At 54.7% G+C, this 25,615-nt stretch overlaps 1 protein-coding gene across 6 annotated transcripts in view; it reads right to left on the reverse strand.

Moving 5' to 3' along the window:
• RGS3 (regulator of G protein signaling 3) overlaps positions 1–25,615 on the reverse strand; it is a 75,424-nt gene that overhangs the window by 44,431 nt on the left and 5,378 nt on the right. For 2 of the 6 annotated variants that reach the window (XM_063409967.1, XM_063409966.1), the window contains exons 3-15: positions 21,348–21,398; positions 19,767–19,825; positions 19,039–19,133; positions 18,153–18,221; positions 17,394–17,454; positions 16,040–16,130; positions 15,372–15,439; positions 11,379–11,460; positions 10,589–10,694; positions 10,009–10,342; positions 9,579–9,618; positions 6,227–6,414; positions 4,410–4,493 (exon numbers count right to left, since the gene is read on the reverse strand). In XM_063409967.1, coding sequence (XP_063266037.1) covers positions 4,410–4,493; positions 6,227–6,414; positions 9,579–9,618; positions 10,009–10,342; positions 10,589–10,694; positions 11,379–11,460; positions 15,372–15,439; positions 16,040–16,130; positions 17,394–17,454; positions 18,153–18,221; positions 19,039–19,133; positions 19,767–19,825; positions 21,348–21,398 — 1,328 coding nt within the window. Of the gene's footprint in view, positions 1–4,409; positions 4,494–6,226; positions 6,415–9,578; positions 9,619–10,008; positions 10,343–10,588; positions 10,695–11,378; positions 11,461–13,647; positions 14,039–15,371; positions 15,440–16,039; positions 16,131–17,393; positions 17,455–18,152; positions 18,222–18,306; positions 18,475–19,038; positions 19,134–19,766; positions 19,826–21,347; positions 21,399–24,969; positions 25,126–25,615 lie in introns of those variants that run through there. The other 4 variants (XM_063409968.1, XM_063409970.1, XM_063409969.1 and 1 more) reach the window with 4 other exon arrangements.

The raw sequence follows: 25,615 nt of genomic DNA on the forward strand, positions 1-25,615 counted from the left end.
AGGTAAAAAGCATGGTCAGCTAACAGTCACTCAGAAATGGAGGAAGGATACTAAAAACCTACTACGTGTGAAAGTTTAAAGGGTAGAAAAAGATTGGGAGGAGCAGGAAAATCACTTCAAAACCAAGCAAGTTTCAATAGGGAATCTTGGAAATGGAATTACAGGACTAAGTATTTCCAGGTAACATTGAGCTTTTACAGGAAGATGGGATGGATTGTATTTGAGATGCAGAAGGTAAAAGCACATCCAGTGCAGGTTCTGTAAGAGCATCTCTATCAGTTGCTGCTTCTAGGAAGACACTTGACTGAGAGCAGTGGATAGAGGTGCCTCTGCTCCTCCAGGCTGTTGGGAGGAAAAACAAAAGTGCCCCTTCCACCCACAGAGGCAGAGGCAGCACAGCACCACGGGACCTGGGGCTCTGGCAGAGGTGGGAGCTGGACACATCCCCACCTGAGAGCTGAGGAGGGGACTCAGGGACCCTGGGATCCCCCCAGGGCAGCAGGGACGAGGGGACACTGGAGGAGTAACGTGGAGCTCTGCCCTGGGCTGCCACCACACACTGCCAGGCTGTGACCTGTCTGTAACAGCCCTTGGCAAACAGATCTACCCTGAAAAATCACAGGGTTCATAAAAGCCAAGAGCAAACAAACAACAAACACAACGTCTGGGCTCACCCAGGCAAGTCACAGGATTCACCAGAGTTGCTCCTTGGAGGGTCAAAGTAGCTTTGAGTGTTTACCAGAAATTATCTGTCCAAAGTCAGAAATACAAGAGCTGAGAGGACAGAAGGACTCTCTGAGTCAGAGATGGGCACCCTGGGTTATTGCTGGAGTGATCCAGGCCACATGGCCATGGTCATACGGACCTTTTAGGAGGGTGTGAACAGATTTTACAGGGGGGTGAAAGCTGTTCATAGAGGCTGACGCTGATGTCTCCACACTGCTCATCTGGGTGTGCTCTGCACCACGGCAAACAGCAAAACCTCTTCTGCTGAGGGACCTGACCAGCTACAGGACATAACTGGCAAAGCACTGGCACAGGAGACAGGGACACATTTAAAGAGTTTCCTGAGGGAAATCAGGAGAAACTGAAAGCCAAGAGGGAAGGTAGGAGCAATGGGCCGGTGTGCTGCCCAAGAGGGGATAACCCTGGGACTGCCACCGAGGCCTGCCCTGGGCAGGAGGCAGCCAACACCACCCCTTGGAAAGAAAAACGTGGCAACAAAATAACTATGAAAAGGTGCCCAGAAATGCAGGTTTGAGAAGAGAAGGAGGAGAAAGCCTCCTGCTCTACAGAGAAGAGCACAAACTGAGCCAAGCCCATCCTGGAACAAGAGGTTCCAGGAGTCCAGAAGGCCCATCCTGACCTGCAGATCCTGCCAGAGTGGCAGAAAGGAGCGATGAGAAGGGCACGAACATGGCCCACACTGAGCAGACACCTCGGGGCTTTGGGAGACCTCCAGGTCCCCATTGGAGTCCATTGGAGATGGATGGACAAGGCCAAAGCCCACATTGGACACCTCGTGTGCTATTGCCCACTGGCTGCTCTGGCACTCCACGGGCTGGAGGGATTTCAGGAGACCATAAAAGCGGGAATTGCAGCAAAGTCTAGACAGGATGTGATTAAGGCCTGAATAAGGGTTGCCCCAGAGGTAAGGTCAGGGAAAGGACAGACCCTGGCAAACCTCCAGAGAGATAGGTTGACTCCTTCAGGAGATGGGAGAGAGTTTGCTCAGGGACAAGGATGCAGTGCCTGATGTGGAAACTGCCACAGGAAAGATTCTGGGGGTTTGGAAAAAAAAGAAAGGAGCAGGACCTCCAGTTTCAGCCCCTGCACCCAGGCCCTCCTCTCTTGAGCCTCTCAGGCAAAGCAGATTAATAACACATGGAGAACAGTCCTGCAAACCACAGGAGCCCAGCTTGAGAGAGGCTGTGTGGGAACAGCAGTGGGAAAACAGAAAGCCTCATGGAGCAAGGAAGAAAGGAGTGACTGGACACAAGACAGCCTTTGTTCAGGCATCAGAGAAGGCTGGAGAGGGAAAGAACTCAAGTCCAGCAAGGAGAGGAGTCCGAGCCCTCCTGCACACTCTGTTGTGTCCAGGCTGCTTTAGGTCTTGCTGGCTCCAGGGGCTCAGGTTCTCTCCCCTCACAGCCCAGCAGCACCAAAGCAGACAGCCCTGCTCTGCTGGAGAACGGGAGCCTGGCACTCCTGAGAGACCTGCACAGGTTTGAAGATTGAAGCTTGAAGCTCCACAAAGCCTTCCATGGCCATGCCACACACTCAAACATGAGAGAGCCCTTCCCAAGGGACACAGGTGACATGCCAGCGTTGCTATCTCCACTGTCACTGCCAGCATGGGCTCAGCACCACAGGCCGTCTCCCTTTACCAATTCTCATTTCTCACCCCACTGACTCAGCCCCTCCTGCCCTGCCCCTGTGCCACCTCACCCAGACACCACAGCCCCAGGGCACCAGCATTCCCAAACACTGCCTCACATTCCTGGCCAGCATCCTGCCCTTTCTTGGCACCAGCCCCAACTGGGAAATCGTCTCCCAGCTCCAGGCTCATCCCAAGAGCATCATAAGCAGAGTCCTTTCCCTGAGACATTTTCCTCCTGATCCTGCAGTGGGGTCACTGCTACGGAGAGCAGAGACCCTTCCTCCAAACACACTTGTCCTGTGCATCCCCACATGCACAAATACCCCACCCATGCTGCAAACAGCATTAGTTATCCATAAATATTCCACATTTGGCTGCTATTCCAAATACCTGAGTCTGACCTGAAGGCACATACCTCCAACCCACCCAGGAGGAGCTCCCTGACTTCAGCTGTACTCCCAAACCATCCAGCACAGCTGTGCCACACAACCAGCAGTTTACCTGGGTTTCATTCTTGCAGGTGCCCAGAAGACCCTGAGCAGCACAGGACAGCAGGACAGACAGGGAAAGGGGTTTAGTTACAAGTGAGTGCCAAGTTTTCTAATCAATCACGGAATTTTTCATGTACTTTGATGTATTTTCACATACATTTTGGCATGAAAAGTGATTCAAGTCAAAACAAGGGATGAATTACACAATGAAAACCAGAAAGAGAGAGGAGTCACAACCCTCTACTGGTTTGGACTGGCCAGTTGATGGGAAGTGGCTCTGGGCTTCTGCTATTGGCCACCCAGAAACTAAAACCAGTGAAGCAGAACTTCCTCTGCAGATCTGTGAAGGTGACACATTGTTCACTCCAACTGAATCCAACCCCAAATTACTCTGTGAGCTCCTCTGAAACTACCCCAGAAGAAATGGCACTGAGTGCATGAGTGGCCTCCGCCTCTCTCCCAAATTCCAAAGCTTTGCAGACTTTGCGGTTGGATGGAAGTGAAGCCAGCAGCAAATGTGACCAAAACATCCAAACTCTGCCAGTTCGGATGGTAAAAGTTGTTTCATCCACAGAGTGCCAAAGTCCTGTTGTATCCCCAGATTTTCAATAGCTCTCCAATAACATGGCAGAAAAGCTGAAGTAAGAACAAGAGGATTTTGAACATGTGAGCTGTTTCAGGAATTGAAATTCTGAGAACATCTGTAGCAAGTTCTCTGTCTGGTTGTAGTTCTAGGTTGTGGATTCTCCTTCCCTAGAGATGCTGCAAAGCCATGTGGACACAATGCCAAGTGACTTCAGGGGATCCCGGAACAAGGGGAAAGGACTGGATGGCTTCCAGTGGTGCCTTTCAGCCTGAACCATTCTGTCATTCTGTGCTGCTCTAATCTAGCACACAATATCCTTAAACCCCCCCTCCTGAGTCTGCTGGGCTGTCACTGGTGTGCATTTGCCACTCTCAGTTTCCTCTCTGTGAGCCCAAAGGCAACAGGAGCAACAGCTGATTTCTAGCACAGAAGAGTTTTGATATTTAGTTTATCCCACAATATACTGCCCATAAGTCTTTCCAAGTATTATATCAATATAATTACTGCACAATGAAACATTTCCCTTCTCAGTGTAATGAGGTGTCCCTTCCAGTCCCTTCTCAAAGTCCCCTCCAGTGCAGTGGCCCAAAGGGGCTCCAGGAGAGGTGGAGACAAGGACAAGGGTGTGGAATGCCAGGACACAGGGAATGGCTTTGCATTTCCAGAGGGCAGGGTCAGATGGGATATTGGGAAAGAATTCTCCCCTGTGAAGGGGGTGAGGCCCTGGCACAGGGTGCCCAGAGCAGTTGTGGCTGCCCCTGGATCCCTGGAACTGTCCAAAGCCAAGTTGGACAGGGCTTGAAGAGACCTGGGATAGCCCATGGCAGGGGTGGGATGGGATGAGCTTAAGGTCCCTTCCAACCCAAAGCATGGTGATTCTATGATTCAATCCTCTATGTAAGACAGCAGAAGAGCAGGTTTGGAGAGCTCAGACAACATGGAAGAGTTTTACCTGTGTAGTCCTGTTCCTGCTCTCATGAAGGAGCAGCTCCTCTGACAGCAGCAGAGTCCGGGCTGGGTTGCAAAGATCCAGGGGCTATGTTAGGATGGAAAAAAAAAAAAAAAAAAAAGAAACAGTCAAACCTTCCAGTGGCAGTGTGGTTTGTGAGATACACTTTCCACCCACCAAACCTTCTGTGTCTTCACTCTGAGCTGTAACACACTCGGGGAGAAGCCACTGCGCACTGTGCTCAGAAGGACACAAAGTCTGCAGTCCAGTCCGAGGAGAAAACAAAGCCTTGCACTCACACCTACGTCAGCCCCAGCTGCGAAAAGACAAGCAACCCTTGCTTCTGACAGGGGCTGCTCTGCACGGGGGCGTTACGGGTGTCTGGCAGCAGGAAGCACAACCACAGTGCTGGCACATCAGGTTCTCACGTCCCTCAGGCACCAACATTTTTACCCCATGGTGTGCATCATTCTTAAAGCAACCCTTAAGAACTCCTGCCCCTTCCCACGGCACAGCCAGCTCCCCAGTCAGTGGTGGAGAATGGGACAGGTTCAGCTGTCCTGAGTGCACAACAAACCGTGCACCACCAGCCTGGGACCACCCTTGGGAGCAGCACAGTGGGAACAGGAGGGGACCTGCACAGGGCCCTGCAGATAAGACAGCTCCTAAAGTGGCAGATTCCCAGGCACAATCCAAGATGAGTTTGGGAGGAAGGAGGCAGAAAGTGCCAGTCGTGTTCCAACCAAAGACCAACCATGCAGAGCCCAGCAGGTGAACACATGCTGAGGGGTCACCCGGGTGCCATCAGGGAGGAGGGAGGTGATCAAACACCTGCCCCCAGCTCCAGCCCAGCCCACACTGGCCTCAGGCAGCCCATGGCTCAGGCTGGAGTCACAGGGAATGTGGACTATGGCTCCAGCCCAGAGGAAGTCACCGGGCTGAGCTGAGGTGACAATGCCACTAGCACGGGAGGACAAAGGGCTCCACACAGGCTCAGAAAGGAAGAGATTCATCAGCAATGTACTAAACTATATGGAACAGATGAGATCTTTGGGGTTCTGGCCATATGAAGGACAAAATGAAGGATACAGAGGGAGTTAGAATTACTACCACCAAATTCAGGGCTGTTTCCTTAAAACAGCTCATGGAACTGCAGAGCAAGAACATTCTCTGTCAAGTCATTACTGCCCTGAATCCTTGTCCTCTCCTCTGGAGCCAGGCTGGGAGAGCTGGGGGTGCTCACCTCGAGAAGGCTCCAGGGAGAGCTCAGAGCCCCTGCCAGGGCCTAAAGGGCTCCAGGAGAGCTGGAGAGGGACTGGGACAAGGGATGGAGGGACAGGACACAGGGAATGGCTTCCACTGCCAGAGGGCAGGGATGGGTGGGAGATTGGGCAGGAATTGTTCCCTGGGAGGGTGGGGAGGCCCTGGCACCAGTTGTCCAAACTTTAGTGTGATCACCAGCTAAACTAAAACCCCTTTGTTTGCACACACTGACAGCACAAAGAACCCTCAAGAAGAACCACACTGATCTGCAATTCCAAAGTTAGCTCTGAAGGCCAAACGCTGGGACACCTCCTCCTGACCCAAGCAAGTACCAAGGGTCACATTTGAAAGCTGAAAAGAAGAAAGAAATCCAACCTAGAATTGCTTGGGCAGGACACAATTCCCTTTGAGACAGCTCCCAGCCCTGTGCCAAGTACAGCCAGCTCCAGAGGAGAGCTGAGGATGACAGGGACCTGCTGGGAAGGAGATCCCTGCACGGCTGCCTGGCCCCAGCCTGGGCACTGGTCACATCCCAGCCCCGTCCTGGCTGCACTGACCTGCACAAAGATGGGGAACACCAGCACTTTGGGAGCCAGGGTCACGTAGGTGCCGTAGGAATGGGGGATGTGAGGCCTCACTATGGTGCAGTTCTGGTAGTTCCCGTAGCTTTTCATGGTCTGCACAGTCTTCATCAGCCTGGATTTCCTCCCAGAGCCCGTGTGGGATTTCCCTTTACACCCATTCCCTGCATGGACAGAGGAGGCAGAAGGAAACACAGAATGAGGAGGGAGCTCCAGCTCTGCCCACTCCAGCTCAGTCCTGCTCTCCCAGGCTGGAGGAGGGCATGGAAATCCTGGGGAACTGCTGGAGCCAAGAGCTGAAGGGACAGGCATCACTCAGCTATCCAGGTATCCCAGGGATTCATGAAATAACAGCACTGATTCCATTTTTTCTAATGGGAAACAAGATGCCCCTGGGTGATTTTGCCCCAGAGCCACCTTGCTTGGTGGCCCAAGGACTTCAGTGAGTGCCACCAGCAGCACAGACACAGCTGGAAAGGTACAAACAGGAGCCCAGGGAGGTCACAGTGAGCTCTGAAGCACCCACCAGGTGCTCTGCCCTCTGATCTGCCCTGGTGAGTCTCTACCTGCAGTGCTGTGTCCCACTCTGGGGTCCCAGCACCGGAAGGACCTGGAGCTCCTGGAGCCAGTCCAGAGGAGGCCACGGAGCTGCTCCAAGGGCTGGAGCCCCTCTGCTCTGGAGCCAGGCTGGGAGAGCTGAGGGTGCTCACCTGGAGAGAAGAAGGCTCCAGGGAGAGCTCAGAGCCCCTGCCAGGGCCTAAAGGTGCTCCAGGAGAGCTGGAGAGGGACTTACATTTTTTATCCACACAAGTCCTGCCTGCTCTGGATTCTGGGCATGGAAGTTAGCAAAGTGCAGGACTGTCATGACATGGGGCAGTGGGTTAATCAGAGTTCTCTGAAGATACTGAGATTGGAGGTGCCAGAGAAAGAGGCAGAAGTTACAAACACATTCGTGGCTGGGATCAATCCCTGCTGCTGCCAGCAATGGTTATTCAGACATTGGGTGTATTTATAAAGCATGACCTCATTGTTCATGAGGCTGGCATCACATCATCCTCTGTTTTTCAGCATTACATTCTGGGGCTGGAAAAGGTCCGAGCAGCCTGACTGGCTTTCAGTCTGCCCTCTCCCCTGAAGAGAGTAATCCTCACTCAAAGGAGGGATTACAGGAGGCTTTCTCCTGCACACTCCCACATCAGCCACTTGAGCAGAGCCCTGACCACATCCTGCTGGACACCAGCAACCTGTGCTCTGCCCTAAAACTCACAGGCAACAGATCCAACAGGAACTGAATGGTTCTCTAACCAAAAATTCACATCTTCAAAAGAAACTGCACTGAAAAATCAATATATTTCCTTCCTCACTCCTCTTGCAGCTGATGAACTGAGCCAGCTCAGGGCTGCAGGCAGAGCTCTCCACTGGGATTGAACATATCCAGATGAGGAGCTGGAGCATTCTCCTTCTCCCCCACAGGGATGTCTCAGGAACAGGAATGAGCATCCATCCTGCAGCTCCCTGGGGACCCCAGCACCCCTCCTTCCCTTCCTGCAGCCACCCCGGAGCTCCTGCTCCCACCACAGCAGCTTTTTACCCTCGCACTGTAAGAGATGCCCAGAACCTTCCCAGGCAGAAATGAGCCAAAACACTCCTGACCATGGCCTGGGGCAGATAAGGTCTCGTCCAAAGCAAATACACAAACCTGCCCAGCATTACATATTCCATTAAGTATTAGGAAATAGCACATTTACTCCCAGATAAAGGCAGCAGAGCCAGCCAGCTCGGCTGTTTACTGCTGGCTGGAGCAGCTGCCTTTGCTGGGGGGACCCTCGTGATCTAAAAGGTTGTTTCCACCTCTAAGTGCATTAATCTTGACATTTTTCCTTTTCCCTTTTTCCTGGTTGCAGTGCCAGATAACATCGAAGCACAAGAGGCAGCTCAGCACAGGGCAGATAAGATCTGTCTGGGCTGTTTGGGATTTGCTTTTGCTCTTATCCCTAAATCACCTCGTTTTATCAGAGGAAATAATTACCTGCACAAGTCCTGGCACAGAAACACACCCAAATGTCAGCTTCTGTCACTGCGTGGGCAGCTCAGTGCTGCCACATTTCATCCCTGTTCAGGTTAACTGACACCTTCCTCCCTCTGAACTTAACATTAAACAATTAAAAAAAAATCCATAAAAATCAAAAAATTGTTATGGGAAGAAGCCCAAGCCTTTCAAATCCCACCCCACCGTATGAACAAGTCCCCATGGTGCAGCTCATCTTTTCACAGGATCCACAAACAGCAGGAAAGAGCGGCAATTATCCACAGAACAAAACATCCCCTGCAGTTGAGAGTGGAAAATTCTCCTGGCTGCAGAGCTCCAGGGCTGGGAGCACCCGAGGCACAGGGACCTGGTACCCACACTGCTCCCTCCTGCTCCCCAGCACTCTGCCAGCCCCACACTTGGCTTTCTCTGGACACTGCCCCACTTCTGAGACAGCATCAAGTTTTCCAGCTGTGCCCTCACCAGACAGGGAATGCTGAGGGATTCCCACTCCTCCAAGAGCTCAGCTCTCCTAGGGATACACAGCTCATCCTGAGGGCATCCAGACAGGCCAGGGTGCAAGCACCTCTCAAAGCTCCCAAATCCATGAGCAAACAAGGGGGATTTCCACATGGACCTGGATTCCTGGAGGGCCCAGCCCTGCCACCCACCTCAGCCCACTCTCCCCACAAGTCCAACCATCCCCAGGCAGCTCCAGGCATCCCACACACACCTGTCACAGGTGTGGTTTATGTTACGAGTTTACATTTCAAAGGTTTTTTGAGGAGAGCTGGCCCAGAGACTGCCAGAGACTTTGCAGCAGCCCAGGGCTCGAACATTCCCCAAATCTGGCACAACCAGCTGCATTACTGCTGGCACTGACATGAGCCACAGCCAGCCTCACTCCTGTGGCACTGAAGGGACTCTCAGAGCAGGGGATCAGCTCTCCCAGCAGGGCCTCATGGATGGGGAGAGACACGCGTCATGGACGGGCCCACGGACACGCTCAGAGCTCTCACACTTCATGTTCCCACCCTGCCCCAGGGCAAAGTCCCTCCACAGCCCTCTGTGAGCTCCCACAGACCTCCTCCCATGAGGCTCACCCCGTGCAATGCTCCCCTCTGCTTCTGGGTTTGAGCCACAGTGGGAAGATGATCCCACCCAAAACCCCTGGGCTGCTGCTCCTGCCCTCAGACCATGAGGCCTTTGCAGGGCTGGGGACAAGGATTTGATGGTGCCAGAAAGACCAGCTTAGAGCTGGGTGCTGTGAGGAGCATTCCCAGCACAGGGACAACTCACCCACAGTAGCATTGTCCTCTTGATACACGGGCCTCAGCAGCTGTAAGGGACAGAGGGGACACGGTCACCGGCGGCAGGCCTCAGGGACAGTGACAACAACCAACTACAAACGTTAACATGCCAAACCCAGCCAAGCTAAAGCACTTCAGAGAGGGGAAAAGAAACCCATTTTTGCAGCAGAAAATGAGAGCAATGACTTGCAGTGCGGTTTGGTGCAGCAGGAACACTCCCCACACCCTCCCCACATCCCTGGGGTGAGTCCTGAGGGGAGGCAGCAGGGAAATGTTTTAGGAAAACAGCGAAAGCTCCACCAAGGGACAGAGGTGTGGCTTGTAAAATTAGCAAATATTTAGAGATGATGCTGGATAAGGCCGAAGCAGGGGCCGGGAGAGGCTGCAGCACAGAGCCCCGCGCAGGCGCCGGGCCCTACCTGGCTGCCGGGGTTCAGAGGCGCCAGGATGATGTAGTTCTGGTCTGCGGCAGAGGGCACCCGCGACAGGGCTGGCAGGGTGTTCTGGCCGCGCTTGCCCAGCTCCGTGTACCTGTCCCAGGAGTGCAGCCCCAGCCCCTCGGTGCTGTCCCACAGGATGTGGCAGCTGCGGCGCTGCTCGGCCGGCACGGGGCCGTTCTTCTCCCGCTTGTGGGGAGGGGACTGCAGGTCGTAGGCGGATTTGCAGGAGGACCTGCGGGTCATGCCCTCGTGGGCCGGCTTCACCTGAGGCACCAGCCTCCACACCAGGAGGATGATCTCCGTGGGACAGTTCCTGGGAGAGGTGGGGAGGGGAAATCAGGGCTGGAGCATCCGTGTCCAGGCATGGGCCCTTCCTCCGAAGCCTCTGCCCCTCTCCCGTGCTCCCCAGCCCCTCCATCCTTCCTTCTCCTCCAGAGAATCCTTTCCCAGTGTCCTGCATCCCTCAGAGACTTCCCCTTCCCACAGTCCTTCCCACTGCCCTGCCCTGGGCTCCCTCAAACCACCTCTCCCTGCCCTGGGTCTCTTGGGGAACACTCACCGGATTTCGTGTGCCAGCTCCACACATTTCCAGTGCTCCACAGGCTGCTCGTTCAGCTGCAGCACCGTGTCCAGCTGCTGCAGACCTGCCTTCTCTGCTGGACCACCTGAGAGGGACAAATTCCAGTCACCTGCCAGGCAGGAGGCCAAGTGGGACCGGGAGGAGAAGCCCTGGAGCTTGGAGACACCCAGAGAGCTCCACAGCTTGCACCACTCACTCCCTCAAACCCCATGTGACAGCCACAGCCGAAAATGAAGGGGGGCCAGCCAACCTGGAGCTTCACCTTGCAGCACATTCACACACACACACACACAGAGCACCAGCACAGACCCACCAAGTACTCCTCAGAGCTATATGAACTTCCTGTGTTTCCTGGGGTGTAGTGGGGAGCAACAGGGCACACTGGAGACCCCAGCCCATCCCACAGGTCCACAGCAAGAGGATCTGCTCAGGGAACTGAGGATTCCTGCAGTCCTGCTCCCCTCTGACCTGTTTTCCCCCCAAAATGGTTTCCGAAGGTCACCCAACCAGACAGACAGATCTCAGGTTGGAGAGGGAACAAAATCTCTGCAAATTACGGCAAAACACTGCCAAAATAGTGACACAGTGCTAACCCAGTGGCCTCTGGCCTCATTAGAGGAAATAGAGAATTCATTTAATGAAGTTTCTTGGAGGTACCCAGAGTCCTGCAAGGCGTGAGAGCTCCAGAATCATAACCAGCTCTGGGAAGCAAAAAAAGGAGCAATAATTCATTCAGATCAGGAGGGATGAAAAGGATGCAATCTCTTACCAGAGTCCACTGCCTGCACACGGACTGGGGAGTCGCAGCAGATTGTGAAGCCAAAGCCATCACTGCCCCGAGGGATCGTGATCTGCAGGGAGACACCAGATCCGCCTGTCAGGTGGGAAAGCAGCCACTGTGTGTGATCCCCCCTCATTCCCACACTGCTCCACAGCCTCTGGAAATGCTGGCACATGGCATTTTAGAGATGAGGAAGGGTTGTCACTGTGACCCCCATGGATAACGGGTGGAGAGGGTGCTAAAGGCAGGGCTAAGGGTCTCTGGAATGCCACAAAAGGAGCACACTCTGCTCCAAACTCTTCCAAATGTAAGGAAAGGTCTGGGAAGACATTAGAAAGGAAAACTTGGCAGTCTGGCCCTGACACTGACTTCTCTAAGCAAGTCACTTAAACATTTCATTTCCTGTTGGAGAATACAGAAATAGCAGCACTCCCCTGCTCCGGAGGGAACTGCAAGCTCAGCACGCTCCTGTCCTCCAGACATCTGTGTGCATCACCCCCTTCCCTGGACTGAGTGTGTTTTCCCTCACTGAGTTTGGAGAGGATGGATGCTGGGTTGATTTAGGCTCATTTCTCCTCCTGATTCAAGGAGCATTGAGCTTATTAATAAAATGATACTTATTTTTTGATGTTGGCTTCCAGCAGTAGCTCAGCATGACAGATCCTGTAAATACCTGATTAGCCCCCAAGACATTAGTCAAGATGCTTGTTTTACTGACAGAAAAAAGAAAATCAAAAATCCAACATCTGACCTGTATTATTTTGAGAACAAACAGGCAGAAAGAAGACGAGGAATTCAGCAGAAGTGGTTCCTCACTCCTTTACCACGGGAGGGCAAAGGCAGTGAGATTTCATTTTCTGCACCTTCTCCCTGCATGATTGCTCAGCATAACATCAGTCTTCAAAAGAGAAACTGGTTTGCCCTGGCAGGATCAAAACACAGACCCAGTCCTACTACACTGACTATTTTTCTCTCTAGAGTTTGCTGGTTCCTCAAAGAGGTGGCTCTGCAGCTTTGAATGAACCTCATAGCTCAGTCTAACCAGGAGCTGGACTCCATGGTCCCTGTGAGTCCCTTCCAGCTCAGGATATTCCACATCCTACAATTCCATCTCCAACACCAACCACTGGTGCCTCAGGAGCCAGCCCAGCATCTCTCCACCACAGAGACTCCACGGGCACTTCCCAGCCCAAGGTTCCCCCCTGTGTCAGGTCTCCCACTCCTTCTCCTTGCTCTGGCTGACCTTGCCCTGTGCCACCGAAGAGCAGCTTCTCCCTGCTGATGCTCCTCAGCTCCCACCACCACGGCCATCACAGGCAGTGATTGCCCATTTTTTTCCCATTTTTGCTGCCATGCACAGAACTAAAGAACTATGAGCATCTGCCATGAGCTGGGAGGTGGGTGGGAGGCTTGCCGTACCCAAACTTTGCCAAAAGCTGCAGAGGAAATTTTCAAAATAAAGACTTGAGGAGGTCTAAGATGCAAAGCAGAGTCAGTTGTTGTTTGGCCAAGGCAGAGGAGCTTTCCTGCACGAGATGGTCACCACAGCCCTGGCAAGAAGGGGGCAGTTGGGTTGGGAATTCTGCTGTAATTCTCAGTATTTGCTGTGGCCCACAGTAGCTTTGGAATAACCTGAATGACAAGCTCAGGAGCACAGGGACAAGTTGACCCTGAGCTGGGAGCCCAATCCAGACCATGGAGAAAATATTTCTTTGAAATGCCGGAGAGTGGGACCTGCACGTGGAAAAGCAGCACCTGGCATTGTGCACTGGGGGAACTGGAACCAGCACAGCGAGTTACTCCTCAGGGAACAAGTGCTGTTGACTCCCAAAACCCCCAAAATCATTTAAAAAGAGGCAGTAGCAGCCTGTTGTGCCTGTTTCTTCTGTAATGAGGGGAAGCAGCTTGCAGCTTAAGACTGTCACCCTCAGCATGCTACCTGCAAGTTGTACAGTACATATATTTTATATTTACATATATTTTTATATATTAATAATTTATATATATTTTAAAAGCACCCCTCTTTGCCCATTTCTCCACTGCAGCAACAGGCAGAGACCAGGTACAGGCACCCATGTGAAGATGCTTTCCTTCTATCCCCACTATAATTTACAAATTGTAACGATACCAAGTCGATGCCTCACAAGCAGCACCCACAGAGCCCAGCCACAGCAAGAGAGCTCCCAGACACCCAGCAGTGTCCCCAGGGCTGGCAGCCACACGCTGGCAGGGGGCTCCTGCCAGGGGCGATACCGACCTGCCTGTACCTCCGCTCCGAGCACACCTTGCAGAGTCCATTGAAGCGGTTCATGGCTGGCACCCCCGGATCGCCGCCAGCCCATGAAAATCCCACCGTTCCCGCAGCGATCCCGGACTGCTCGCAGCGCACGAGCGTGGAAGGAGCCCCAGTCAAACTGGCATGACCGCCCATGGGAACCCAGCTCCCGAGAAGAATGGCAGGAAGCCACCTTTCACCTCCCCGGCCCCTGTGAGCGCTGTATGCCGCTTTACGATAAGCCAGAGGCTTCCTGAAAACCCTCACTGGCGAGGAAGGGAGAGAGTTTTATATTAAAATTCCTGTCAACTCTTTAGTATTCCCTAGTCCCAGCTCTGTTGATGTGGCTTTTGTTCCCGTGGCATTCTTCAGGCGCACGGAGCACTTTGTTTTTGCGACGTTCTCACAAACACTTGGAGGATGTTTGAGCGGTGTTTCACAGGCACTGACTGTGAGAGTCTCGCTCCATGAAAGACACAACTCCACGCTCATAAAAAAATCAGAGGTTTGGGTTTGTAGAAGCAAAAAAAAAAAAAAAAAAAAAAAAAAAAAAAAAAAAAGAAAAAAGAAAAAGCAGAGTTTGTTTTTGAAAGCACAGACCCAGAGGATACGCACGTATCCCCATGCTTTGTGCTCATAAAGTCACTGAGGGGGAAGCACTGAGGTCAGCTAAGCTGCATCCAGGGTAGAATTTGGGAATTAAAGGCCAAGAGGAACTCTGAGCACAGGCAACAGCAGGTTACCCAGCAAGGCTCAGCTGCCCCACTGCCAGAGTTGGGCACAACTCCTTGGAGATGGGGTTCCAACAGAGAAGAAAACACCTTCCACACTCCTACAGGGGGAGGAAAAAGAGGGAAGGCTGGAGGGAACCCAAAATCAAGGTTCTCTTGCACAGTAGCTGGGGTGGCAGGGCCAGGGAGGGAACTGAGGAGCCTCAGCACTCCCAGGGGAGCCGTGGTGGCAAAGCCATCAGAGCATTGTCCCGAGCGGCCGCGCTGCCCGGCTGGAGCTGGAGCTGGAAGGAGGAGCAGCCTTCCTTCCCAGCCACCACCTTTCAAGTCAGTGGCGACGGCCGGAGAGGAAGGGAGGAGAGGGGCGCTGGCTTTGTTTGTCTTGCTCAGCCCTGTGCTGTAAAAAAAAAATAACTGCAAATGCAGCTGAGGGAAGCACAGGGCGGAATTCGGCACAGATAAATCACGGGGCCGCCCGAGCCCCGTTTCCGATGCAAACCATGTGTTTGTGTTCCCACTTCCCATCCTTGCCTCTCCTGTAAATCACCCAGGCTCCACCGTGGGTCTTTCCCTTCCCAGAGCACACGGTCCTAGAAGGAGGAGAGGAGCAGACGTGTCCAAAGAGCCACAGAGCTGGGCAGGGGCCGATGCTGGGGGGCAGAAGTCTGCCAGCCCCAGCCCCACCATGCCAGGCAGTGCTGGGCCTTTTCTTGAGTGGGAATACACTGAAAAAACAGGAGGTCCCTGAGGCAATGAGGGTTAGCACCCAAATCACCCCCTTCCACCAGCTGGGGCCTGGTTGGGGTAACAAATTGCCTGTGACAGCCATGGTGTGACAGGGAGGTGACAGAGCTCCCTCACCTCAGCATCACCCTCACTAAAACACTGTCCCTTGGCTTGTCTGAAAACCCCTCCTGCAGGCACCCGATCCCAAATCTTCCCAGTGCTAGTGGGTCACAGCCCTGTCACACCCACCTTCAGCTGCTGCAGGGTCACAGCGTCCTGGCTCTCCTGGGGTGCACTTCGACTTCCTGGCTGAACTTCTGAAATAATTTTTCAAAGATTTTTTTAAAAGGAAAAGACCCATGAGTGTGACAGCACATCTGACAATCCCACACTGCACATGAGACCTTTACATGTCGTGGGCACATGACAGCAGCTCGGGGGTGGCTGCACACCTAAGACAGGCACTGCTGCCCCACCCTGCCCTGGGCCAGCCTCTGCTCCTCCACACCCTGGCAGCACTGCAAGACCAAGGCAGGAGGAAAAGCTCCCAACCCTCCAGCACAGACCCCAAGGGCAAAGAGAGTGTGGCTACAGCAGTGAGCCCCAAGGCTGAGAAGTAGGAGGCAGCATAAGGGCAAGCCAAGCAAGAGAGATAGATGTGGCTGCAGGGTTGGGGTCCCCACAGAGCCCCAGAAGTGAGACTGAAGGGGAGAGCAGGGCCTGTTGAACCAGCCAAAAACCCCACCCCACAAGTTTTCGGGATGCCAGTGCCCACTGAGCACCACAGGGTGGAGCAGTGCCTGTGGGGCACAGGGTGCAGTGGGTCTGGGGCTACTCCACACACCCTCAGACACAGGAATGGCTCCTCTTCCAAGCCTTCCCAACACCCCCTGGGGTTTTCCCATGATGGGACTCACCTGTGCTCTGCTTCAACCTCCTCATGGCCACCTTCAGGTGCTTGGTCCTGCCCAGGTCCTCCCCGAGGAGGTAATACCAGCCACTGATCTCCTGTGGGGAGGGAAGCAGCTGTGCATGCAGGGGCTGATGCTCAGCCCCATTTCACCCAGCCAGGGCAGGAGCTGCCCCAGTTACAGCACACAGAGGTGCCCAGACCTGCTCACACACACACAGAGTCCTCCTCTCAGCAGCTAAAATTCCTTCCTCCCTGCAAGGGGGGAACGAACAACACTGAAGCAACAAGATTCCAGGTTTTTAGAGGGATATCCAGCAGTATGATGCAGCAGCCAGGGGACAGGATCTCATCTCAGCCTTGCTGAGGTCCCAGGAGCACCACACTGTTTTAAAAAAGCTGCACCTCACTCGTGCAAATTTCAGAGGAAGCCATGCTTAAGCCACCTCTCACCCACCTCTCAGGCCACCACCACCACCAGCAGCTCCTTTTTAGTCTCCTGCTATGAAGGAAATGTTCACACCTCAGATGTGCAAAATTTTAAAAATCAAGGAGCATTTGGACAATGCTCTCAGGCACCAGGTGGGATTGTGTCTGCAGGAGTTGGACTTAATGCTCCCTGTGAGTCCCTTCCAGCTGAGGATGTTCTGTGATTCTGTGAGCTCAGGGAATTTACTAACACTTCTATGAAACCCCTCCAGCTTGCCGAGATATTCTGCTGCCCAGGGACAGAATCCCTCACCGCTGGCCACTGGGATGAAGCATTCCCATGCCTTGGTGGTCACTGGGAGCCGATTGCCACAGGAGCCCTGCCCGAGGAAGGCAGAGCCAGCTGTACTACTGAGCAGCAGCCAGGCTGGGGCAGCAGCACTGTGACCAAACCTGCCACAGCAGGGACAGGGATTCTGGCACAGAATTCCTGCAGGAACAGCCAAAAACCTCTCTGTGTCTGCCCTCTGCCTGTCAGCACACTGCTGGGAACCAGGCAGACCCCTGGCTATGTCCCACCATCACACCCACTCCCCCACATGTCAGATGTGCCCTGTGCCAGGCTGGCCCCATGTCCTGTGTCCCCCTACTGCAAACTGGGCAGGCAGCAGGTGCTGGGGACACCTCTGTGCCCTGCTGAAGGCAGTGACATCTCCCGTGCCAGGATCCCTCCTCTAACAGCCTCCCCACCCATCTCCAACAACCACACGAACCCCAGTCTCACACTGGCTCTCCATACTGGGAATGGGAGGGAACTCCCTAGGCACCTTCTCCCACAGTGGGAAAAGCCTGTTTGCATCCACCCACCGAGCCCAGAGACCCCAGAGAGCCACGCCCCCAGCCCCACACCCTGCACTGGGACACAGAGGTACCTTGTCCAGGGACAGGAGGGACTTCACACCAAAGCTCATGCAGCCGATCAGTTCACTCTGCCTGCAGGACAAGCAGAGTTCAGGGACTGTCAGCACAAGCCTGTTGAAGCACCAGATCCCCCCTTGCACCCCTCTTCAGGGAGCCCCCAAACATCCCTGCCCATGCTGGGTGCCAGGCAGTGCCCAGGACGTGCCCCTGCTCTGCGGTTTGAGCACACACAGTGTAACCACACGGCTCAGCTGCAGCAGGGCAAGGAGGAGCTGGGCTGAAGCACCCTGGTCACCTCCAGCCCCCCTGGTGCTGGCAGAAGCTGGGCCAAGGAGGGAGGTGGCCCTTCCCTGGGCTGGCAGCACAGCCTGCAGGGTGCCAGGCTCCTCGGTGTCCCTCGCTGCACTGTCCCCAGAGGGAGAAGAGGTCCCAGCCCACTCGAGCCCCACCCACCTTCGGCCAACAGTGCAGGCACTGCATGTCAGTGGCTGCAGGGGTTTAGATGCTGCCCCAGCTGGTGGCTACCAAGCAGCAGCAATGCCAACAGTGCCAAGGGCAGGGTTTCCTGCCCATGGTGCTCACCAGCACCAGCTGCCCACAAGTGTGACCTCAGCTGGGACACCCTGGCCCAAGCCCTTGAGCAGAGCAGTACTGGGGTCAGGGCCCAGGGCCCTGGAGGAGCTCACATGGGGTGACCAGAGCAGGGGGCAGGGTCTCTGCCACAAGAGTCCCATCTGAAAAGGATCCTATGACAGCTGGCAGCCCCTTACCTGGGATTTCTCTCTCTGTTCCAGACTGTGACCAGGAGACGCTTCTGCTCATCCTCCTCTTGCACTGGGCTGTAACAAGAAGAGGGCACAGTCCATCAGCCTCCCCAGGAGCACTCAGCAGGGGCTGCCCTGCCAGACTCCTCAGCCTCCTCACAGCCAGGTCGTCTTCTCCAGTCTCTGCACAGAGCACTGCAGCACCTCCCCAAAGAGCAATCTGCTCATTCCTGACACACACCTGCAGGGGGATGTGACCTCTCCTGGGCAGGTGCAGGGACACTGCTCATGCAGTTTCAGGGGGGAAATAATCTTGCAGGAACACACATCCAACATCAAAGGGTAAATGCAAGGAACAAGCCACAATTCATGCTCTGAAATCACCACCCTGTGCCAACTCAAACGCTGCATGGGTCAGAGGGCTGGCACCATTTCTGTCGCTAGCAGTGACAAGCTCTGCCCAAACACTAAGTCATGCAGCTCTTTTTGCATGCAGAGACATGCTGGAACTGTAGGAAACCCTTTTACCTTCCTCATTCACACTATTGCAGGTGCCAGGTCTAGGAAATGGAGTGTGCTTTGTCCAACTCCTGCCCAGCAAGAAAGTCTGAGCATGCAGGAGCAGCGCTGCCATGCTGTGAGTGCTGACAGCTCTGCAGAGCTCTGGCCAAAAGTTCAAGGCACTTCAGCCACAAAACCCAGCAGAATAATGTCTGTCACTCCTCATCTCAGCAGCAGAGCTGCTCAGGCGTGCTGAGTGTTTATTAGAGATCACAGAGCAAAAGCAAACAGCGTCGGGAGGGAGCCCTGGTACAGTGGCACTGTCCCCACTGCTCTGTGTGACACGGTGCTGAGGGATGGCCCAGAGCTGCCTCTGCCCTGCCATACTCACAACACAAAGTGCTCGTGGAACACAGGATTTTTGCTGTCTGGCACAGTCTTGGTCTTTTGCCTGCACTTCCAGTCAGCATCTGGCACAATGGACATCTTTGGGAGGAAAACAAGCAGCGTGTTAACATTCCCAGAGCACGCACCAGCCCCAGCTGCCGTGGCAGGAGCCTGGCACAGGCACTTGTATGGATGGCTAAGCTCAGAGATCCTGCTGAGCCCGTGCTAACGGGTGGTTGGGATCACTTCACCCTCCTGCCTGTCGGGTAATTGCATTACAAAACTGCTCAGGGCAGGGGAGGGAGGGAAAAGAGCAGAAAAATCAAGGAGTGATGTACACAAGTGTGGCTGGCTGGGGTCTGACTCGTAGCCGCTCTCAGGGGAGCTGCTTCCTGCACAGTGCACATTCCAGCAGGAGACCCACCCTGTGCCAGCAAACATCCCCACCAGGCATTGGGCACCCACTGGGACGTTCTTGCAGTGAATGTTTGACACAGCCCTCAGCAAGGTCCTGTCCTTTTCTACTTCATGCAGACACTGCCAAAACCCATGAGCTGTCCAGCACTGGGCAAGAGCCCAGCCAGCTCCCTGTGTGCTGGGGATGCTCTTCCAGAGCAGGGTGGAGAAGGAAGGGGAAGGTACAAACAGTGCAGAGCAAGCTTGGAGGAGCCAACCACAAAATTCTCCCAAAAAAGCACAAAGCTCCCCGAACAAAGCCCCAGGAGAACCCACCTTCACATAGGAGTTGCATGCACGGCACTCTGTCCCCATCAGACCTTTTGCTTCCATGACTGGAAAGGAAATGAAATGGTCACATCCCAAAGCAGCAGGGAAGGCATCTTCCTACCCCACACTGCTCTGCTCCACAGGGTGATCCCTCCTTGTGGGGCAGAACCCACTGGGCACCCTTGGATAGGGGCAGGGGTTTATTGCACTTTCCCTTTAACACACGCGTGCTATAAATACAGGCTGGGGCTGAGGTCAGTGGCAGAGGCAGTTCAGCATCCGGATGGCAAATTGCATTCCCTCTGCCTGATTTCCCCCAGCCTCACTCTCCCTTCCCTGGAGCCAAATGTATCATCCAGTTAAATATCAACAGCCTCGTCCTGACTGCCCCAACACTGCTCAGCCCCGCTGCCGGACCCTGCGGCTGCCCAGGGCAAGGGATGTGCCAGAGGTGTGCCAGGGACGGGGCAGGGATGTGCCTGGGATGTGCCTGGGATGTGCCTGGGATGTGCCTGGGATGTGCCTGGGATGTGCCTGGGATGTGCCTGGGATGTGCCTGGGATGTGCCTGGGATGTGCCTGGGATGTGCAGCAGAGCCTGGAGAGCACAGGATGGGCTGTCAGAACAAGGCCAAGCTCACTGCTCTCCAGCCCAGCATGGCAGCAGTGGCTCTGCCTCTGTCACAGGCAGACTGTGCTCCTAATGAACACATCCAGCCTGATGGAAAGCCTAGGGCACAAGGGGAAAGGGGCTCTGCAAGCCCCTCTGGTGCTTCATGGAGTGCTTTGTAAGGTTGGACAGCATGCACCACTTTTTCACCTCCTCTAGCCAGACTTGCTCTGGGGTTAAAGATGTTGGGGTGGAGAATCAAAAAGTCAGACAGGTCACCCACATCACCCCACAGCCTCCTCCTGCCCACACTGAGTGGCCTGAGCATCCACCATGTGCAGCCCCAGACCCTGAGCCCCAGTCCACTTGCTGGACCATTTCCCTCTTCCCAGACTCTCTTTTGGAGTCACCATCACAACAAGACCATCACTCACACCCAGCTCACACTGGGGCTGCTCCAGATGGAGGGATTTGGGGTAAAGCCTGTGCCAGACCCTCAGACAGATGTTTCCCATAAAAAAGAGATAATTCTGACAGTCCCATTGGCCTCTGATAATCACCATCCAAACACTTTCATTGAAGACATATTGCTGGTGTTAAAAACTGCAGCATTTGGAGGTAACAAAACAGTTTGGAAATCCTGGCAAATATGGCAAAAGGGTTTTGGCAGAGACAAAGCACTTCAGACTTTCCTTTCCAAACTGTATTTGCCTTTTTTCTCTTCACATGGAATAAAAGAAAAGTAATTTATACACATGGGTGCAAACACAGTATTCACTGTGAAATGAAGATCTCTGGAAATTTCAGTTTGGTCTCTTAAACAAAGAGCTCCCAATTGTGTCACTGCACCACAGAGTTGTTCCCAACAGCTGCCACAAAGCTCCAAAGAGCTTCAAGGCAGAGCATGGAAGTGCTGTCCCCACCCCCAGCCCACTGTGGCTCTGGGGCCAGTTTGGGATGGCCCAGGGACACACTCACCGTGCAGCACCAGCGTCTGGCCACGCACCTCGATGGACAGCTTCAGCTGGCCTGGGGACAGCAGGGGACAGAAGAGTACAGGCTGAAGGACTCACCCACCCCACAGCTGCAAGGCTCATGCAAGGCCAGACTCCTCCTGCCTTCCTATCCCAGGCAGGGAGCTGAGCTAAAAAGAGCAGGAGCCTACCAAAAGTGCCTCTTTCTTTTTTCCTTTCTCCTTTCCTTTCCTTTCTCCTTTCCTTTCCTTTCTCCTTTCCTTTCCTTTCTCCTTTCCTTTCCTCCCATCCCCATCCCCATCCCCATCCCAGCTCCTGGAGGCTCAGGCAGGAGATCAGCACTGTCTGCCAGCTCTGAACCCCCTGGGTGCCAGCCCCTGTGCAGGAGGGCAGTGCTGGGAGAGCCGAGATGTGCCCTGCTGAGTGGGGGCACAGGACCCAGGGCAGCACCACTGCTCTGCCAGCCTGCTCACACCCATTCCCTCGCTTTTCCATGCACTGGCAACTCTGCATCAGCCCAAAAATGCCCCCACAAGGCTCAGACTGACACAAAGACTCAGCCCATGGTGTTTGTCAGGGTCTGGGTGTGATGGCTGAGGGGTGCAGGGTGAGCTGCCTCTCCTCTGAACGTCCTCCCAAAAGGTTCCCTGGGAGCTGTGCCTGCCAGCCTCAATAGGATGTGCAGATTTTAATGGCAATGAGGGGTCTCTAGACTTGTAACTGTTCTGGATCAACCCAAAACTAAAAATTTCCCAACACCCCTGGAGAATCCGAAGACTGAAACCATCACTGCTACAATGTTTCCCTTAGTCCAAAGCCAAAGATCCCATTTTCACTTCTTCCCCAGTTTACAAAACACAACAAACAAGGGAGTAAACATCATTTACAGGCGAGTAAACATAATGTACAGACACATAAACATCTTGCAAGTTAAAACCCAACATTTCATTTTGCCAAAGACACACCCAAGGGCTCAGGCTTGCTTGGGAGGGGATATCTGATGGGATTGTTTAACCTGAAACAATTTAGAGAACACATTTTTCACTCAAAAAAAAAAAAAAAAAAAAAAAAAAAAAAAAAAAAAAGCACCTCACGTGTGCCCACATGTGCATGGACACGTGGAAATGGTGTCTGTGTGCATTTGTACAAGTGCAAGGTGAGAGTGAAGACAGGAGCCGGGTGGGATGAGTCAGGACAGCTCTAACAGTGGCTTGCAGCAGACAAACGTTGCCCCCAGTTTCATCCTCCCACTGCAGGCTTTGGGCACAAGGTGGGAGGGAACCCCTCTGCTGTCTGCAGATCTCTGGGGCTGTGGGAACCCTCTGCCTGCTCCACTGTTAGCACACAACAGATGTTTAAAACACCAAAGGAAACTGCCCCAGTGTAGCCCAGCAGGAGGAGGAGTCGGGGGAATGGAGAGGGGAAGGAGAAGGGGAGTTTTTGTGCTGGGTAATTTGGGGGGATGCTAGTTTGGGGATGTCCTGCCCAGGGGATGGCTGGGGCTGCTCCTGGGGAGCTCAGGGAGGGATGGGGCCCATGCTCTGTGTGTGTCACTGCTGTGCGAGCAGGCCCCTGTCACAGGCTGCTCCAGCACCTGAGGCAGAGGAGAGCAGGGAGAAGAGGAGCAGCTCTGCCTGTTTGGGGAGAAACACAAATTGGCGAGAGCAGGGTTTGGGAGTTTAGATGCTCTCCTCTCTGTGGAACAGAGGACATTTTCCTCTTTATGCCTTTGCTCCTGAGTATCTCCCAAGCACATGAAGGGACAAATCACAACCCCCAGCACACCCCAACCCCTCTCTGACCCCTGCTCAAGCCTTGGAGGCACTCACTGGCTTGTGCAGTGCCAGGATCAGAGAGGGAAGCTGCTCCTGGAAGAATGATCCAGCCGGAGCTGGTGGCAGGGATTTGCTGTGCCAAGGTCTGTGCTCAGACAGAGCTGGGGCATTTTGTCAGATGAGCAGAGCAGTGACCTGGTGCCAGACCTGGGTGGGCAGGAGCACAGTCCCTGTCAAGGCAGGTTCATGGGCTGCATTCCCACCTCAGCCCAAGTGCAGAGGGTCAGAGAAATCTTTTCCCCCGGATTTATCTCCTGATGCATCTCAAACAGGAACTGAGGGAAACAAGCCCCAGCAGAGAGGCCCTGACACAGCTTATCCAGGTCCTCTCTGTTAAAAAAGGTTAATATAAATTAAAATAAATTAAGTGCAGAAGAAGGGCAGAAGGAGAACCCACATGCAGCTCCTGGGTGAACATCCCATCACAGAGCAGGACTCAGCCAGGCTCAGCCAGAACAAGATCTCCTGTACAGCAGGGATGCAACACAGAGAGCTCCCAGCCCCATCCACCTGGACCCATAGGGCCAGGAGAGGCAATCCATGCCAAGGAACAAAGCTGGCACAAGGAGAACAGGGGAAAATGGGCATGAACAAGCACAAGATGCTAATCAAACAGGTTCCCACCCATGAGAGAAGTTTGCCAGGCTAAGGGAGGGGACAGGGCAACCTTCTATGGGAGCAAACCTAGAAGGGAAACCTGCTCCTTACTGATGGTCTCTGACAAATGGAAAATTTGGGGCTTTTATTAAATGCTTTTCTGCGTTACTGTACGGAGAATGCAGTGTTGGCCCTGACTGGAACAGCCAAGACCCATTTGTGCAAATGCCAGTGGGGATTCCTGCCAGAGGACACAGCGTCAGATCCTGCCTGGGCAGGAGGTCCCCATGGGCATAGGGCACCCCAAAATCACCATCTACAATCCCTGCCCTGGCACCAGCCCTAGTCACCCTCAGTGAGAGGGTAGTGCTGGCCCTGTCCTGCCGGGCTCTGCAGCTCAGAATACAACTGCACATCTCACCAGTGGTGCTCAGCCCATGAGGGGAACTGTGGCTGCAGAGATGTGTTTGGCCTGGAGTTCATTACAAAGCCAGGAGGCACCACAAACACACATTATTTGGCCCATATCCTACAGGCCAAAGGAGGATTTCAGCTTCCAGACTGTCCTCAGCAGTTTAGCACTCAGAAGTCCAAAAGAGGAAGGAGCAGCATCCGTGGGAAGGGGCAACACCCCTAGGAAGGAGCTCACTGCATGACCCCCTGCTCTGCTCACGAGAACAAGAGGAGCTTTGTAAGAAAACAAAATTGCTGCTTAAAAAGCAGCACCCAGAGAGGGCACCCAGCTGCCCTGTGTGTGACACTGCTGCCTGGCCACCATACACCACCAGACTTCCAAGTTCACTCGGGGCATCCGAGCTCCGGCCGGGCCAGCTCCACCCTCAGAGGCACCGCTGCCACTCAAAGCGATGCTGCACACCTGAGGCAGCCACAGAAAGACCCCCAAGGAGCAAAAAGGAAGCTGGGGCTCTCCCTAACGGGGGCACAGCTCCAGCCAGCCCCGCCCCAGCCCGTGTCCACCCAGGCTGGGCATGGGACACCTGGAGAGCGCTTCCCACACCGCAGCGGCTGAGCCGGGGCTCGGGGCGCTCCTGGTTCCGGGCATTACCGCGGCTCAGCGAGGCAGAAGCTGCTGCCCGGCCCTGATTCCTTGCAGGAGCAGCTCCCCAGCCGCTGCCCGCGGCACCCGGCCGGGCTGGCGTCCCCCGGGCTCCCCAGCCGCGGCTCCGCGCTTACCGAACGTGCTGAGGCAGAAGGAAGCTCCCGGGAGGGGCCCGGCCCGGCGGGAGCACAGCGAGACCCTGAGCTCCCTGCCGGGCTCCATGGCACGACACCTCTAATTAGGAGCTGCGGTAATTGGAGCCGTGCCCGCCGAGCCCGCGGGGAGCGGGGTTTCCATGGGACGCGGAACAACCGCCGCAGTTTGAATGGAGCGGCTCCCATCGGCCCGCGGGGAACGGGACCGCACCTGCGGCCACGTGCGGGGGTGGGGACACGGCCAGGCGGAGACAGGGCCCGGTGGGGACAGGGCCAGGGTGGGACAGTCCCCGGGTGAAGACAGTGTCAGGATGGGGACAGGGTCAGGGTGGGGACAGTCCCCGAGTGGGACAGTCCTCGGGTGGGACAGTGCGGGATGGGGACAGTGCCCTGCCCGCCCCCGCGGATCGCGGAGCCGCGGCCACTCTGCCGATGGTGCCCCAGGGCTGAGCTGCAGGGGGAAGGGCAGACCCGCCCTGCCGTCAGTGATCGCCGGGACTGCCCGAGCGGCTGTGCTGGCACATCCTCAGCTGGTGAAGGAACTGTCCCACTGCAGCCGGGGGCAGGAGCGGTCCCAGCACCCCGGGAACATCACTGCAGGCAGAACTGGTCTGTGAGGGTGATC

This window comes from Prinia subflava, chromosome 12, assembly GCF_021018805.1.
Source record: "Prinia subflava isolate CZ2003 ecotype Zambia chromosome 12, Cam_Psub_1.2, whole genome shotgun sequence".
Taxonomy (NCBI): Eukaryota; Metazoa; Chordata; class Aves; order Passeriformes; family Cisticolidae; genus Prinia; species Prinia subflava.